This window comes from Musa acuminata, unplaced genomic scaffold (assembly GCF_036884655.1).
Source record: "Musa acuminata AAA Group cultivar baxijiao unplaced genomic scaffold, Cavendish_Baxijiao_AAA HiC_scaffold_1048, whole genome shotgun sequence".
NCBI classification, from domain to species: Eukaryota; Viridiplantae; Streptophyta; class Magnoliopsida; order Zingiberales; family Musaceae; genus Musa; species Musa acuminata.
In genome coordinates this window covers 10,001-22,412 of record NW_027021262.1, presented here as the reverse complement: position 1 = coordinate 22,412, position 12,412 = coordinate 10,001, and the positions used below count along the sequence as shown (strand labels likewise).

The window sequence follows — 12,412 nt, the reverse complement described above, 5'->3', positions numbered from 1 at the left end:
TTTGGAGTGTCCTCTAGTATTTTAGATTGTCAAGGTGAAGAGGTTAATGAAGTTTATGTTCCTTTCAGTGTGAAATTACAGGATTTTCAACTTTTCAATGACCATATTGTTGTTTATGAGCGGGAAAATGGCTTGCCTAGTATTACTGTATATAATCTCCCACCCATTGGTGAACCAATTGGACGACTCCAGAATGGTAGAACAGTTGATTTTATTGATCCAGTATATTCAGTGGATCCTGAAGAGTCACAATTTTCTTCCACCATTGTTCGATATTCATATAGCTCTCTGAGAACTCCTTGTTCTGTCTATGACTATGACATGAAGACAGGCATTTCTGTTTTGAAGAAGATTAAAACGGTAGAGTATAAGCTTAGTTGGATTTGAGATCATCATGGTTGTGAGCAACTTTACATAATTGTGCTTGTAAATTAGTTATTGAACTTTTTCTTCAATAACAACTAGTTTTTCTTTGTATCTTACTTGTTAACAGTTGTGCATATTGCGTAAACTTATCTGCTGTAACTAAGGTCCCATAGTTTGCTACTTTTTAAATTGTCAAGTAGAAAGATTGTTTTTGCATTGCTTTCGTTGTCTGTTGATTTTACAAAGTACAAACATGTATGGTCACCACATGCTTAATTCATCTGAAGATTGGATGATAGAAGGGGCTGTTGCACATCATGGTTCTAATAGAGACCAATGCTCATTAGATCTACTGGTCCATTTTATGGCCACTGGGCTGAATACTTAAAAGAAAATGGAAATAAATTTTCAACTTCTAAATTTTTAGAAGTGGCAAAACTGCCTCTTTTTGGAGACAAACAGAAGTCTTGTCAAACTTGTTTTTTTAGTCTCCTCATTTTGATGAACGCCACAATGCTCCAGACCTGGTTTAGCTGCATTTTGAAATTTCATCATCCAGGGTTTCTGGGTGACCTTTAAGTATTCAATGAGTTGCTTTTTGGTTTTATTGTGAACTATACTTTGCCTCTGAATTTAAGTTTCTAGTTTACATTTTATAAAACAACAAAAATTACAAATGATGCCAAATGTTTATTACATCTGGTACAGATTGAAGGAACATGCATAGTTTGGTAAGGGGAAATTATTTTGACATGAGTAGTTGCTTGTTAGCATGTCAAATTGATTTTGTACTTTCAATTGATCAATCATCAAAATAGTGTCATGTCTTGTAAATGACAATTGCTTGTAATTAACTGGAGGTATGGTTTATTATATAGTTTTAAATAGTATAATAGAGTAACCAGCTGGCGTAGTATTAAGCTTTGTTTTAGACTGAAAAGTCTAAAAAATGATTCTGATGTTGCAAGGGTTTGATTTATTTTCTGGCTCTGGAGGTAAGAAATAGGCCATTTCTTCTGTTGTTATAGGTATCAAGCTAATTGTTACAGTGCAAAAAGAACAGGAATTATCTTAAAGGAAAATGCAGATAAGACAAATGAAGCCACAACTTTCTACTTGCTTCTCACGTTAATCAATATATATATATATATATATATGTATATAAACCTATGATTATTTTCTTTGTTAATCTTTGAGATAGTAGATCATTGTCTAAATCTTTTGGCACCTTCTAATTAACTAGTTCTTGAATCCAAGAGCTTGTACATCAACCTTTCCTTTATATGTTGCGTGTCTGCTTTTTGTTTTCAAACTGGTTGTCATGCTCAAGCAAATCTCTACATGCTTTCTTTCCTCATGTTACTTTGTGTTACAATATTATTTTATTATCTAAAAAGCTTCTTTTTGACTCCTTTCAGGTATTAGGTGGTTTCGATCCATCAAGTTATGTGACTGAAAGAAAATGGGCAGTTGCTTCTGATGGCACCCAAGTGCCTATATCAATTTTCTATAAGAAGGACCTTGTAAAGCTTGATGGATCGGATCCAATGCTTCTTTATGGATATGGTTCATATGAGGTAACTTTTGGTTTTCTATTGTCTGCAACAGTTTGACAATCTTCCATACTGTTTATCTGAGGCAGACACTTGACCCATCTTGTTGTAATATCTCTATTAAAATGAGTAGAAAATAAATACTACTGTTCTAAGTTGTTAAAAGTTTAGTTGCTGACATGCACATCTTGCGACTTATTTAAGCAAGGTGCTTAAGACATCTGATCAGTCCACCTGCTGTTGGATGACAACTCACCTACATATCTTTGTTGGCTTTTGTACGAGTGCTGATGTATCATAAATCTACTATTGATAGGCCATGGTTCATAATCTTGGTATATGCATTTCTATAGTTGAGATCTTCAGATGCTGTATGATCCACAAGTATTTTAAAAATATTCATAACTATTTCTGAATAATGATGACCTTTAAAACACATTACTTCTACTCCTCCTGATGGCTTAATTTATGAGTGGCAACTAATGTTATGAGATAAGTTAAACCCCGTAGACTCTGGCTTTGATATTCACTCCTAATGAAAAACTGGTCTGAATTGCATGAACCTAATCCTTTGTTTTTAATCTCCCATTATTAACTTAAATACTCTTTTAACTCTCTGTTTTTTTGTGGTAGCTCATTTCAGTGATTTCAATAGGCACTCATGCGCTCGCCTAGGTGCTCGGGCGAGGTGAGGCCCGGCTTGAGCGCCTTGCTTCATTTCCAGACGGTGCGCTTCAAAGAGGCGCCCGCCAGGGCGCTCGCCCAAGCCCAAGTGCCGGGCGCTTCGGGCGAGCATTCGGGTTAAACCAGGCGACCAAACCAGTGTTTTAGGTCTGGTTCGGTCTCCGGTGCTTTAGTTGGTTCAATTGAACCAACTAAAGCACCGATATCAGCCTTCCTCTCACGACTTCCCAACCCTAACCTTGCTCGCCGCTCCCGTTGCCGCTGCTACCACTGCCACTATCGTCACTCATTGATCCCGCTCCCGCTCCCGCTCCCGCTCCCGCTCCCACTGCTCGCTGCTACCGCTGCCACTATCGCCGCTCGTCGTTGTCGTTGCTTGTTGCTACTGCTACCGATGTCACTGTCGTCGCTTATCGCTCCCATTACCGCTTCTCACTACTACCGCTGCCATTGCCATTGTCGTCGCTCATCGCTCCCATTCCCGTTGCCATTGCCACTGCTTGCTGCTATTGCTGTCGCTACCACTGTCATCACTCGCCGCTCCCGCTCCCGTTGCCGTTGCTCTCAGTCAGCAATCTCGATCTTCCTCTTACTCACATTCTTTTCACTTCGATAGTATACTGTTAACAATATATTAACAATATAGTGCTAACTGTATACTAGTAATGGTAGTTTTATTTATTAGAATAATAATATATTATTTTGATTTTAATATTGTTAATTTTTATTTATTTGAAATTATTGTTATTGTTTTGAATTTTGAGACTTTTTGTTAATGTGATATTGTGATTTTACAAGATTTTCTTAATTTAATATTATATTTTTAATTAAATAATTATATTTATTAATTATATTATATATTTTTATATTTTAGCGTCTCGCTTCGCTCGGGCGAGCGCCTAACACCTCGGGCGTTTTTGGACATTGGCGCCTATTGCTTTTTAAATCGTTGGCTCATTTCTTGAAGTTTCAACTTTTTTTAGATAGAATCATCTTTGGTGGTTTTTACCAATACTATAGGTTAAACATCTGAAGTGAAATCCAATAATTTTCTTAGGCTTTTGTTCCTTCCTCAAGAAAAGAATTTTTCAATAGTTTTGTGATTTTACTTACTAAGGTAGCTTTATATAATTTTTTTTGTAAACTTTTACATCTATTATTTACTTATGTAGTTTGTAGTTTTATCCACAGTAGTGGTGGCAATACTCATGCTAATTCTAATATGAAGACTATATCATTTTTTCTATGTTATGCCAATTATCTCTTTTATAATTGTAACTTACACGATCTTTTAGCACTATTTGTTGTTATCATCCTTGACAATGATAATTCTTTAAAGTTTTAATTCTTAGCTTACACTTTAGAATGTTTTGGACTTCACTCTAGTGGAAATCTATGTAAATTTACATATGGTGTAAAGGACCATCACTATAACATGACCTTTCTGTATTTTATTTATTTTAGTTATAAACAAGGATTTAGAAATCGGTCAGATCAGTATATACTAATTGGTATTTATCTGTCCGACTAGGTTTTGACAAGCTGAACTGTCACGGACTTAGCTGGAATTGCCTAAGTCGTGAGACACCCTTGCGGCCAAGACGCGAAGCAGCCTTGCGCCAACTTTTCGGATTTAGCTGGGATTGCCTAAGTCTTGATGCGCCCTTGCGATATGCGTCTGCAAAGGTCAGCCAATTTGCAACCTCACTCAGGTCCCAAAGGACTTGTAAAAGAGAAAGTTGATTAGTTCGAAGAACGAGTGACAGACAAGTCCCGACGTATCGCAAAGAGGGAAACTTTACAAGTAATTCAGTGAGCACCTTGCGTGCAAGAGAGAAAACAGAGAAAGGAGGAAAATAAGGACTTTAGAGGGTTGAACGAACAACTACAAGTCCACAAACAGCTGCTCACCGGGTGCCGTGCGCGAAGGTAAGTTCCCGTCAAGAAAACGTACAAACTTGTGAAGATTGTTCAACGCTCGACACTATACTGAAGCCCCATCCCCCATGGTGCCACTCGGGTGGTTCCAAGGTGCTGAGATGGCTGACGTTTCGCGCGCAACAGCAGGTTGCAGAAAACAGTTCGTGGTATACGAAAACGGAGCCATTTTAGGATGTTTTGCTCGGTGCGGTTAGTGGTCGCACTGTAGTGCTGCAACTTGTTTGAACTTGCATTTTTACAAGCAAAAGAACACATAACCATGGCAAAACATGCTGCTAAGCATCTGTACATGCAAACAAAAACGATGAACGGTTCGTTGAACGAAGTTGTTGCGGGTGCATGCCGACCGTTCGTGACATTCTACCCCACTTAACCTGTCGACCCCCTCATCGACGCTTGTTGATAGTTGTTGATGAATGCTTCTTCATGGCGAAGGGCGTATTCGGGCTCCTAACTGGCTTCGGTTCGGGGAAGCTTTCGTCACTTCACCAACTACTCGGTCTGCTCGGCTCCATTGGGTAGCTTTATCTTGCAATCCATTAAAATGGTTTCAACTCGGCTCTCGTAGGAGGCTCTGGTGGGGGGTAGCCGAGTTGGAACACTTCGGGAAGCATCTTGCGGATTTGAGTGGTAGGCCTTTAAGTTGCTGGCGTGAAAAACATTGTGAATTTTGAGCCACGCCGGCAGCTGTAACTTGTAGGAGACGTTGCCCACCCTACTGATAAGTGGGAAGAGCCCTTCATACTTGCACACCAATCCTTTGTGTACTTTGTTCCTAAAGAATTGGAGTGATGCTGGTTGGAGCTTTTCCAACACCAAATCGTCGACTTTGAACTCCCGTGGTCACCTTCTTAAGTCTGCCCACTTCATCTTTTTGGCCGCCTTCTCCAAGTAAGCCCGCGCAATATTTGCATTTCGGTGCCATTCTTTTGCAAAGTGATATGTTGACGGACTATTCCCAGTATATCCAATAGCCAAGGTGTGAGGAGTTGACGGTTGTTGTCATGTAATGATCTCGAAGGGGCTCTTGTTGGACACAGAGCTCCGCTGTAAGTTGTAGGAGAATTGGGCTTCACCCAATCTCGTTAGTTGGCACTCATGTTGTGCCAAAGATATCGCTCCAGGAGTGAGTTTATCCTTTCGGTTTGGCCGTTCGTCTAGGGGTGGAGGCTTGTGGAGAAGTATAACTTAGACCCTAACAATTTGAATAGCTTAGTCCAAAATCGTCCCAAGAACCGTTTATCTCGATCACTGATGATATTGTGTGTGACTCCTCAATACTTCACTACATTCTTCATCATCAGCTTGGTCGCCTCCTCTACTGAACAGTGTAGGGGTGTAGCAATGAAAGTTGCATACTTTGAAAATCGATCGACCACCACGAGTATCGATCCGAGTCCCCCTACTGCCGGTAAGCTTGATATGAAGTCTAAGGAAATGCTCTCTCACGACCTTTCTGGTACGGGTAACGGCTCCAAAAGTCCCACTGGCTTCCGCTGCTCCACCTTGTCTTGTTGGCAAGTGAGGCACGTTCAAACATATTCCTCCACATCAGTCCCTATATTTAGCCAGTAGAAGGCCCTCTACACAAGAGCTAAGGTTCTGTGAATGCCCGGATGTCCAGCCTGAAGGGAATCGTGACACTCTCTTAAGAGCTCATACCTTAAATTGTCAACTCGAGGGACATAAACTCTATTCCCTTTTGTGTAAACGAGTCCCTCCTAGACCCAAAATCGTCGTGCCTTGCCTTCTTTGATGAGTTGCATCAGGGTTACTACCTGAGGATGATTGTATAGTCCATCCCTGATCCTGGAAAGGAAGTTGGAGTGCAACTGACTTGCTTGGCCTTTGCACTCCAACTGTACGACATTCACTCGCTCCACTTTCCGGCTCAATGCATCGGCCACGATATTTACTTTTCCGGGCTTGTACTCCATTGTCATATCAAACTCAGCTAGGAAGTCCTACCATCGTGCTTGCTTTGGGGAGAGTTTCTTCTGAGTTTGAAAATAGCTCAAAGTGATGTCATATCACTTTCGCTTTAAGTCCTCTTATGTGTCCATCCGGCATCGACCTTGTTGGATCTCCTCCCAACGGGTTCGCCACCAAAGTTTTGCATCCCCATTCAAATACATGGTTGTTATCGAAACTTTGGTTTCTTCAGAATCAGGCCTCGTAGCTCGAAAGTATTGTTCCATGTCGAATAGGAAATTCTCGAGCTCTTTAGCATCTCTGGCACCTCCATAACAATGCGGCTTGGGTGCTATCAAGTTTTGTGCCGGTGCAACGCGGGTGTTTCTTCCTCCCGCATTCAGTGCCCTTCTGAGCATGGTCACCTTGGAAGTGAGTTCCTCCATAACTTCTTGCAGATATTGCATGGAGTCTTTGGTGTCGTTTGACAGTCGATCGACTAGGGCCTCAACCTTGTCGATCCGAGATTTAGCTTCTTCTTGCAAGCTCTCTACCCCGAGAAGCCTTCGTTGGCCATGGTAGAGTTCCTCCAAGCTCGCTTCAAGAACATCCAAGCGGGTTTCCGTCGCTGCGAGTCTCTCCTTGTGACTCTTTTTTTCGATTGGCGCTCCGGATTGCGCCTCCTCCGCTCGCGGAGAGTAGCCAACTTCTCGCTCATCATGTTCGTTGTCGCGCTCCTCCTGAGCGGCTCCAATAGCATGAGAGCGAGTATGCACTTGCAACCCACTTGCGGCTGCTTGGGGCAAGAGTTCGGCTTGCCCCGTCTTGCTTGATTTGCCACGATGCTTTGCCATGGCGAAATTGCGAAGTTCCTTCGTTGCTTGCACGATGCTTTGCCCGCTTTGATACCACAATGTCACGGATTTAGCTGGAATTGCCTAAGTCGTGAGGCACCCTTGCGGCAAAGACGCAAACTTAGCTTGCGTTGCGTAAGTTGCGAAGCACCCTTGCACCAACTTCTCGGACTTAGCTGGGATTGCCTAAGTCTTGATGCGCCCTTGCGATATGCGTCCGTAAAGGTCAGCCAATTTGCAACCTCACTCAGGTCCCGAAGGACCTGTAAAAGAGAAAGTTGATTAGTTCGAAGGGGGAAGTCTCGACGTCTCGCGAAGGGGAAAGCTTTACAAGCAATTCAACGAGTACTTTGCGTGCAAGAGAGAAAACAGAGAAAGGAGGAAAACAAGGACTTTAGAGGGCTGAACAAATAGCTGCAACTCTACAAATAGCTGCTCACCAGGTGCTGGGCACAAAGGCAAGTTCCCATCAAGAAAACGTGCGAACTTGTGAAGATTGTTCAGCGCTCGACACTATGCCGAAGCCCTATCCCCCATGGTGTCACCCGGGTGGTTCCAGGGTGCTGAGATGGCTGACGTTTCGCGTGCATCAGCAGGCTACAGAAAATAGCCCATGGCACGCGAAAACGGAGCCATTTTGGGCTGTTTTGCTCGGTGCGGTGAGCGGCCGCACTGTAGTGCTGTAACCTGTTTGAGCTTGCATTTTTACAAACAAAAGAATACAAAACCAATGTGAAACATGCTGCCAAGCATCTGTACATGTAAACAAAAGCGACGAACGGTTCGTTGAACGAAGTTGTTGCGAGTGCGCGCCGATCGTTCGTGACAGAACAGGTGAAATCACCCAGTATGATTATATTACAGGGCTTTACTGGCCAAAATCAAACCATCTGGTAGTCTTATTATTTTTTGACAGCTTTGGAAACTGTCTTTTTTTGTCTTTTAGTGCTTTCCTCCCATGATCCTCTTTCTCTATTTCTCTCTCTCACTTATCTCTCTCCTCTCCTCCGCCTCTTCCTTCTTATCATTGTTTTTGACCTGTTTGAGAACTTTTAACTATTGTTCTTTTTTTGTTTTTTCTTTCCTCCCACACACTTCTCTCCTCAATTTCTCTCTTTATGTATCACTCCCCTCCTCTTCCTTAGTTTATCACAGTTGCAGCCTGCTATGTTGTCACCACCATCTCTTCTTATAAGAGCCATCACCTCCTCTGCATGCCTCCTCTGCTTCTCCTCTTCCATAGCTTCTTCAAATTCTCTTGGTCCGAACACTACCAACACATAACAAGTGGCGATACATCAGTCTGTACCAGAATCATACCAGTCCGATTGTCAATAAGTATTGACATCAGACTAAAATCTTAGACCCTGGTTATAAGTGAGTATAATATATTTTTCAATAGAATTGTTGTTTGTATTACATTATCTCTAGGTTCCATATGTGTGCCAGCTTACAGACATAAAAATTTGTTGATTCTATAAGTTGGACTTGTTCATTATGCTTTTCTCTATATTTTTATTTATTTATTGTGTCCTCTATGTTATTGTTGAGATTGCATATTTTGGCTCCTCAGAGTTGTAGCATGTTTTCTGAACTCAGGTCTGCATAGATCCTAGCTTCAAGGCATCAAGGTTGTCTTTGGTAGACAGGGGCTTTATATTTGCAATAGCTCACATTCGCGGTGGTGGTGAAATGGGGAGACTGTGGTATGAAAATGGGAAGTTACTGAAGAAGAAAAACACTTTCACTGATTTCATTGCTTGTGCAGAATACTTAATAGAAAATAAATATTGTTCAAAAGAAAAACTTTGCATTAATGGGAGGAGTGCAGGGGGATTGTTGATTGGTTCTGTCCTGAACATGCGGCCTGATTTATTCAAGGTAGCTGTGGCTGGAGTTCCATTTGTTGACGTTGTGACTACTATGCTTGATCCAAGTATCCCACTGACTACTTCTGAGTGGGAGGTACTTTGTTTCTACCTTTAATATTATTTGTTGTCTTGCTATTTTGGCTGCTAAATAGAAAGTTGACTTGTGAGCAAGTTGCTGCATTTACAAATAAAATGCTATTCTTATTCTCCCAGACATGCTTTAAACTTGCTTTTTCACTTAAGTAATCATAATTTCTCTTTTTGTTTCTTTAAGTTAACTCTTCTTTAATTGAGCTACTTCTTTGGAGTTGCTAGAACAAAGTGTGTATGTATTTTGTTAAACTTATACAACCTTTTTTACAATAGGTGTCTCATGAACATGTTTCATGCTTCCTGATATTAAATGGTAGTCTTAGGGCTGTGGTTGTTCCCATCAATTGAACTTTGACTATTTTTGGTGCTGGTTTAGGAATGGGGTGATCCAAGGAAGGAGGAATTCTATTTCTATATGAAATCATATTCTCCAGTTGATAATGTGAGTGCTGATTTCCCTAATTGTTTCATTTATTCGCAGAATATCTTGGTTTATTATATCACATTTTTCATTTTTCTATTTGCTCTTTGTTTGCTGTCCCATGACATACGTTATCTTAGAGTTGTTTCCTTGCCATTTTCAATGCCCAAATGCTGTCATTGTACCATAGCTGCACCTTTTGTTTCTCTCTCCTCTTTCCTTTTGTGAATTTTGGATATATAAAACTAGATATTGTAGTGTATATTTTGGAAGACATATTAGCATTAATAGAAATGCTGCAACTCAGTCCCAAAATAGATGCACGAGTTATGATCATGGTGCCCATCCAGAAGCGCACTGTCCCTTTCAGTCCAAGATTGAGAAATAAAGGCAAAATTCATGTCTGAGGTAGTAGGATAAGAAAAAGTGAATAAATACGCATGAATGGAGCATGCAACAGATCTATTTTGAAAGAAAATATGTTGCAGATCACTAGACCAATTGAACTATAAACCCAAAAGAAATTAAAAGATAAAAACTGAAACTGCAACCATTAAAGCAAGATTGTAACCAACAACTATGCAAGCACAACCATAGTTCCTCCTGTTATTGGCCAAGCAACCATAATGAGCAGCAACTGCTACGCAACACAAAGTGCCGAACTTTCAATAGCTGTTGGCTAGGCAAGCAGCAGTATATGCTGGCCAGCAGCCAATAGCTGTTGCGTCTTAAGTTTTTTCTGACTCTGCAGCTGCCATCCTGCTAATGATGGCCTTTGTTCATTTATGATGTTACTAACAGTATATATACATCTTAATTGTAAGTCAGCTATGCTTAGTGACTACTATTATGTATTCTTATTAGAGAACTATATTTTGTTACGTGTATTAATGATGCAATTTGTGTTGGTTGCTGTTTCTTATTGTTTTTAAGTGTGCTAATGTTATATTTGGTTCATTTGCAGATAAAAGCACAGCATTATCCTGACATTCTTGTTACTGCTGGTTTGAATGGTAAAGTGGAACCCTAGATTGCTTATATTATCTTGCCTCCTTTCATGTTCTCTAAGCATGTTTACTGTTATAGATCCACGGGTGTTGTACTCGGAACCAGCTAAGTTTGTTGCCAAGTTGAGAGAACTGAAGACTGATGACAATATTCTCCTGTTTAAGTGTGAACTTGGTGCTGGCCACTTCTCAAAATCTGGAAGGTAATTGCTTCGTGGTGCTATTTTTGAGTACTGCACACTTGTTCCTTAGTTCTCTGTTTTTATTCTTGAGTAGTCTTTACATTTAGTATCTTCTTTTGCCATTCTCTCACTCTTTTAAAAAATTAGCCAATTAGTGTGGAAGATTTTTGGATTCATCAGAGGTTATCATGTGTGATCCTGATCACAATTTCATCTAATAATTCCATCAAAGCTCTTTGAAGCTTCAGTTCTTATTCAGGATCGACAGGGAAATATAGTGTAATCATTTTGTTCTGGAGTTTCCACTTGTCAAAAAGAATTCTAGATGTGATTAGATAAAATGAGGAAAAAAATGGATGAGAGTCAATATGAATGGTTCTGATAAGAGAAGCCAAAAATTGAGGAGTAAATATTATATGAATTACATAAATTAAGGTATATCTATCAGCGAGGAGCCTTGCAGCCTGTATATTGTTTATTCATTTGGTTCTTATAATATTGAATGAGCTTTTAAGGCCTGTTTGGATAAATATGTTCTCATAAAGGCAAACATATTCTATCCCTTCAAGTTCAATCATGAGGTTATGATCATCTACATTATTGTGTCACCCATTGGGAAGTCGGGCATTATTGTCATATATAATGATTTTATATATTAGGTACTTAGTTTTGCAGCCCAAAGAGAGAGAGAGAGAGAGAGAGAGAGAGAGAGAGGAGGGGGGGGGGGGGGGGAGGGGAATAGTTCGCTTCATGGTACTTAGTTTTGATGTGTGAATGGTCTGTTGCTTGATGCATGAGTAGTGTAAAGGGAATGAGTCATCTGGACTTCCTTTCATATTATAAATTGTCCATATGATGGAAAGTCAAAGTGGAATTGGATTTGACTATCGTTGACTTTCCATCAGTCTACAGCACTCTCAGGGTAGGCAATGGCAAGTGATGCAAGTCCCTTCAGTAGACTAATCTTTTGTTCTCGATTCTATTTCCAGTAGTAATCCTCTTAGTTGATTGCCTTCCTGTATTTATTTTTGTAACTGATGTGCCTATGTTTTCTAATTTATCATAACTTCTATAACACTGCTTTTACTACTAACTGGATGCAGATTTGAGAAACTAGAGGAGGATGCTTTCACCTATGCTTTCATCCTCAAGGCATTGAACATGATTCCACTTACAACGTCTTGATCAACCATGAAAATAGCTTGGTAAATACCTAATTAACATACAACATTGTTTTTTTTATTTATATTACTATTGTTTTGATGTGTCATTTGAGTAGCAGTTGGCTCGATCCCAGATTTTGGACGTGTATTTCAGAATTGAAAATTTGGAAAAACTAGCATGCATTGATTGAATCAATAAGTTGGATCCAGAGTGCTAACTTTTTTCTTTATAAGGTTGGGTGATGTTAAACTTGGATGGATGGTGCTATAATTTTCTTATAGAATTTGCGATGGTAACTTCAACAACCTTCACAATAATGTGAGGGTAAGAAATCCTATCCTGATAATTTTATTTTATGGAATTTT

At 40.1% G+C, this 12,412-nt stretch overlaps 1 protein-coding gene across 1 annotated transcript; it reads left to right on the top strand.

The window, feature by feature from the left end:
- On the top strand, nucleotides 1–12,264 carry LOC135665772 (uncharacterized; the record flags this gene model as incomplete). The annotated part of the gene is made up of 7 exons (XM_065177411.1): nucleotides 1–360; nucleotides 1,785–1,943; nucleotides 8,909–9,274; nucleotides 9,650–9,715; nucleotides 10,659–10,707; nucleotides 10,781–10,904; nucleotides 11,987–12,264. Coding segments are annotated over 7 exons (1,206 nt in total), but the record flags the coding sequence as incomplete, so codon positions are not given.
- Between the last annotated feature and the right edge of the window lie 148 nt (nucleotides 12,265–12,412).